General features: G+C 45.9%; 1 protein-coding gene across 1 annotated transcript in view; it reads right to left on the bottom strand.

Annotated features, from left to right (window-relative positions):
* LOC311148943 (disabled homolog 1-like) overlaps nucleotides 1–694 on the bottom strand; it is a gene marked incomplete at both ends in the record, with an annotated part of 36,756 nt that extends 36,062 nt beyond the window's left edge. The window contains one exon of the mRNA XM_084185982.1: nucleotides 628–694. Within this exon, the coding sequence (XP_084042108.1) occupies nucleotides 628–694 (67 nt within the window). The remainder of the gene's footprint in view (nucleotides 1–627) is intronic.
* Between the last annotated feature and the right edge of the window lie 4,771 nt (nucleotides 695–5,465).

Below are 5,465 nucleotides of genomic sequence, written 5' to 3'. Positions count from 1 at the left end.
TTAAGTGTGTATAATGGGTTTCTGGGTAAGTCTTCTATATAGAGCAGCAGACTGGGTCTGAAACCTCAAAATACATGAAGCTTGCCAAGCAGAGCATGAGATAGGAGAACACACGCACACTTGAACATGCACACACACACGGGAGGAAAATAGGGAAACCCAACAGATTTCCACATTCCCCTAGGGAGAGTACTGATCCCCTAACAGGCTTTCTACAGGGTCCACAGCAGCCTGATTGGCTCTGGGTGGAATACAGTTGGGGGGGGGGGGGACATCCATAATGTTCACATCCATAAAGTTTTAAGCCATTGTGTCAGTAACAGAGTGCCCACTGTTTAGTGAATCATTGTATGACAGTTGGGCTGGGTCTGGGGGTTTGGACAAATGGGTATGGACCTCTCCAGGTGTTCGGGTCAGTGCCACCTGGCTGGCGCTGAGAGAGATCAACACACACATACTGGCATCACCTCTGCCCCGACACTTGTACCCACACACCTGTTACCTACAGCTTAACACCTGCCTTTGCTAAACATTCAAATGACAGCACTGTAACACTTAACAGGTCAGTATGAAGGCATTATAAAGGCATTATAAAGGCCTTATGAAGCCTTTATGAAGCAGTATTACCTTTCCTCCTGGAGTCTCTCCTGACGCTGGGCCTGACAGCTGGCTGTAGTTCCGCCTCTGTTGACATCCTCAGGTTCCGCCCCGCCGGCCCGCCGGCCGGTTTGATCCGGTTCTGCTCCGGTCTGTCTCCGAGGGTCCACTTCACAACGTCAGCGCCGTGTGTCTGTGTGTGTGTGGGGGCGCCGTGTGTGTGTGTGGGCACACAGGCTCATGGGAGAGGGAAGGGCTCTAGCCCTGACACGACATCCCACACACACTTACAGATAGCTGGGGACAGAGAGAGAGAAGGGGTACGAGAGGGAAAGAGGGAAAGGAACGGAGAGAGAGATGGTTAGTACATTTATTATAATTTTTCTGCACATTGATACTATCCTGTCCCAGGGAGACTTCAAAGACTTTGGAGGAGACAGGGAGATTAGCCATCCCTTCTTCCTCCCTCCCCTCTCCTTCCTTCCTCTTCACCTCTACAGTCCTCTATCCAACTAATAACCCTAGTGCTCTCCAGTGCCCATTTGTCTCCTGTGAGTTGATAGTTGTCCATAATGGCAAAGTCCCATTGTCTTACGTCAGAGCACGTCCCTCCTACGTGACGCTCGTCCTTCTGTCTTGAAGGACGTGGAACTCATCTAAAAAATTCCAGATTCTGCTCATCCGCCTGACACTAGTTCCTAATTCTGAAGATTACTCAGCTCTCTGTGGCTATGACGCAGTGGCTACTACGGCAAACCATGCTCCAGCTATCAGCCAAGTGCAAGCTTGTTTGAATGGCCATACGGTAGTTAGTTTGACATTTTGTTGATGAAGTTATAAGGCACCAAAGTCATGGCTGTTCTCAGAAATCAGCATGTATCTGACAGCTGGCACTCTGCCTCGCTACTTTGTAACATTTGGCCAACGCAATAACGTCGTAGAGAGCAGTCAGCTGTGCTGTAGAACTTGGCGCACTAATCATGGCAGAAGAGATATCATGAAAACTAATTGGTGCATTAGCTAGAACTTCACTGCACTAGCTAGCTAGCTAGAGGGAGTATTCAGCATTGACTGTGTGAACTGGTGTCCTTAGCATCCCTGCCTTTAGTTTCATATGGATTGATTTGAGACTGGTTCAGCCAGCAAGCAGACACTAGTGGCACATTTCGAATTTCATAGTGATCCTACCACCACAAAACACCTTAGCTAGATGTAGAAATAGGTTTTGAAGACTTGCTAATAAAACATTTTTTCAATATCAGCTTAAGATTTAGAGTTTTTGATAAGATTAACTCTGACTCTTTTGAGGATGAAAGGGGGTTCTGTGACGATGTCACCTTGGTACCCTCTGCATTCCTACAAAGAACTCTCACACACACACAAACACACTCACACTCACACTGACAATATTCTTTATCAGAATGAAACATGCTGGAGTTGTACTGTACTGAATGAGTCACTCCAATGTCTGCTATTATGATCACTCTGCTGCAGAATGGATGGAGAGAGAAGAGGGAGAGAGAGACAGAGAGAGAGCGAGAGAGACAGCGAGAGAGGGGGAGTGGAGAAAGAACACTAATGCTAACCTCAGCTCCAACCCAGCACACCCCCACCCCCCTCTCTCCTTTCTCTTTTTCATTCTCATTTTTCTGGCTACTAACTCTCTCTTTCAGGGCGTGAAAGTAGCTTCTGCTAGATATCCTTTATTTCTAGTGGATTATTCTTAATTTCTACCAGACTGTTTAGCTGTTTATCTGTCTGATAATGTTGCCATATGTTTGTAAGTGTTGCACCATCCCAGCGTGTGTATGAATGTGTGTGTGCGCGTGCCTGCCTGCCTTTGTGCTTGCGTACGTGCGCGTGTGCATATGTGTTTGGCATCTGGTGGATTTCTCTGGGGAAAGTCTGAGATATTTCTAATCTAGGCTAAGATACCCTGAGGGAGAAACACAGATTTCAGAGAGAGAGGAGGAAGACATTGAGCATGTTGTCCTATAACAGTGGCTCAACATTAACATATCACACAATTAAGAAACATAACAACTACAACAATACCGCCATTAACAATGACCTTGAATACTGCAATGTTTCTCAATGTCCCTGGGATGTTGCAGACCAATCCTTTATGTGGTTAGCTGATTTGGACAGTTCTGTTTTAGTTTAAATGTAAACCATGAAGTAGAAAGAACCATTTAGGTCCCTGGTATAGAAAGGTTGAGAAACACTGTTCTGTTCGACTGTAGGAATCAGCTGTCCTGTCCTGTCCTGGTCTGAGCTGAGAGATGGAGACATGAACACGGCTTAGTGCCTCTGAAGAACGAGAGGAGAGGAGGACAGGAGGAGAGGAGGAGGAAACAAGCGGTAAATTGGATGCCCGTAAGTGGGGCGAAGCCAACAGTCGTGTGTGTGTGTCTGACTATGTGTGTGTGTGTGTGTGTGTCCATAAACCGGGCGCTGCCAAGAGGAGCTTAATGCCCAGAAATCATCTGCTTCTACACAGACACACTGGCAGAAAAGGAGGAGGGAGGACAGCAAGGCCAAACCCTGCACAGTCACTTCTCTTGCTGGTAAATGTAAATGTTCCCCTCTCTCTGTTTCTCTGTCTCTATCTATCTATCTATCTCTCTCTCTCTCTCTCTCTCTCTCTCTCTCTCTCTCTCTCTCTCTCTGTTCTGTCCATCAGGCTCAGGGTGAGATTAGCAGCTACACTCATTCAGCCACTCAGCTCTCTCTGAATAATAACCCCCCCCCCCCTCTCTCTCTGTACTCTGACTCTGGTACAGAGTCTAAGTGAGTAACCCAACAGGGTGTACAGCAGGTGACGTTACACACCCAGGTGTACAAGTATACAGGTAGAGGTTCAACTAACCCTGATATTAGTTATAGGTTATACTGTCTGTCTGTAGTTACAATTAACAAAAATATAAACGCAACATGCAACAATTTCAAAGATTTTACTGAGTTACAGTTCATATAAGGAAATCAGCCAATTGAAATAAATTAATTAGGCCCTAATCTGTTGGTCACAGATACCTTAAAAAAAAAAGGTAGGGGTATGGATCAGAAAGCCAGTCAGTATCTGGTGTGACCACCATTTGCCTCATGCAGACACATGACACATTTCCTTCGCATAGAGTTGATCAGGCTGTTGATTGTGGCCTGTGGAATGTTGTCCCACTCCTCTTCAATGGCTGTACGAAGTTGCTGGATATTGGCGGGAACTGGAACACGCTTTAGTACATGTCAATCCAGAGCATTCCAAACATGCTCAATGGGTGACATGTCTGGTGAGTATGCAGGCCATGGAAGAACTGGGACATTTTCAGCTTCCAGGAATTGTGTACATATCCTTGCAACATGGGGCCGTGCATTATCATGCTGAAAAGTATGGTGATGGCGGCGGATGAATGGCACGACAATGGGCCTCTGGATCTCATCACGGTATCTCTGTGCATTCAAATTGCCATCGATAAAATGCAATTGTGTTCATTGTCCGTAGCTTATGCCTGCCAATACCATAACCCCACCGCCACCATGGGGCACTCTGTTCACAACATTGACATCAGCAAACGGCTTGCCCACACAACGCCAGACATGCTGTCTGCCATCTGCCTGATACAGTTGAAACTGTGATTCATCCGTGAAGAGCACACTTCTCCAGCGTGTCAGTGGCCATTGGAGGTGAGCATTTGCCCACTGAAGTCGGTTACGATGCCGAACTGCAGCCAGGTCAAGACCCTGGTGAGGTCAACGAGCACGCAGATGAGCTTCCCTGAGATGGTTTCTGACAGTTTGTGCAGAAATTCTTCGGTTGTGCAAACCCACAGTTTCATCAGCTGTCTGGGTGGCTGGTTTCAGACGATTCCGCAGGTAAAGAAGCCGGATGTGGAGGTCCTGGGCTGGCGTGGTTACACGTGGTCTGCGGTTGTGAGGTAGGTTGGACGTACTGCCAAATTCTCTAAAACGACGTTGGAGGCGGCTTATGGTAGAAACATTTACATTAAATTCTCTGGCAACAGCTCTGGTGGACATTCCTGCATTCAGCATGCCAATTGCACGCTTCCTCAAAACTTGAGACATCTGTGGCATTGTGTTGTGTGACAACACTGCACATTTAGAGTGGCCTTTTATTGTCCCTCGAACAAGGTGCACCTGTGTAATGATCATGCTGTTTAATCAGCTTCTGATATGCCACACCTGTCAGGTGGATGGATTATCTTGGCAAAGGAGAAATGCTCACTAACAGGAATGTAAACCAATTTGTGCACAACATTTGAGAGAAATAAGCTTTGTGTGCATATGGAACATTTCTGGGATCTTTTATTTCAGCTCATGAAACATGGGACCAACACTTTACATGTTGCGTTTATATTTTTGTTCAGTATAGTATAGCAGGTCTCTAACAACATTCTCTAACAACAAACTATCTAACTCAGCCAAAACACACACATACACACACGCAGACACGCAAGCAGGCACACACACTCACTCAACCAGGTAGACACACACATTCACACTCACTCAAGCAGGCACACAGACACACACACCACCACCATGATCTCACCATAGCTCCAAAGCAACAAAACACAAAGCAACAATGTCACAGTGACACGTTTAGTTATTGTACCTACCAGCTGTTACACCTGTCCTGAGAACACCAGATGACTGTAGAATACTGTTGAATACTTTTGAATACTGTAGAATACTGTTAAATACTTTTGAATACTTCAGAATACTGTAGAATACTGTTAAATACTTTTGAATACTGCAGAAGATTGTAGAATACTGTTAAATACTTTTGAATACTGCAGAATACCACACGACTGCTACACTGCTGTACCGAGCACAGAGATGAAAAGAAAAGGCGA

This window comes from Coregonus lavaretus (genome assembly GCF_964263955.1).
Source record: "Coregonus lavaretus genome assembly, chromosome: 21".
NCBI lineage: Eukaryota > Metazoa > Chordata > Actinopteri > Salmoniformes > Salmonidae > Coregonus > Coregonus lavaretus.
Note: the sequence above shows the minus strand (reverse complement) of the source record. Positions and strands in the feature narration are given on the sequence as shown.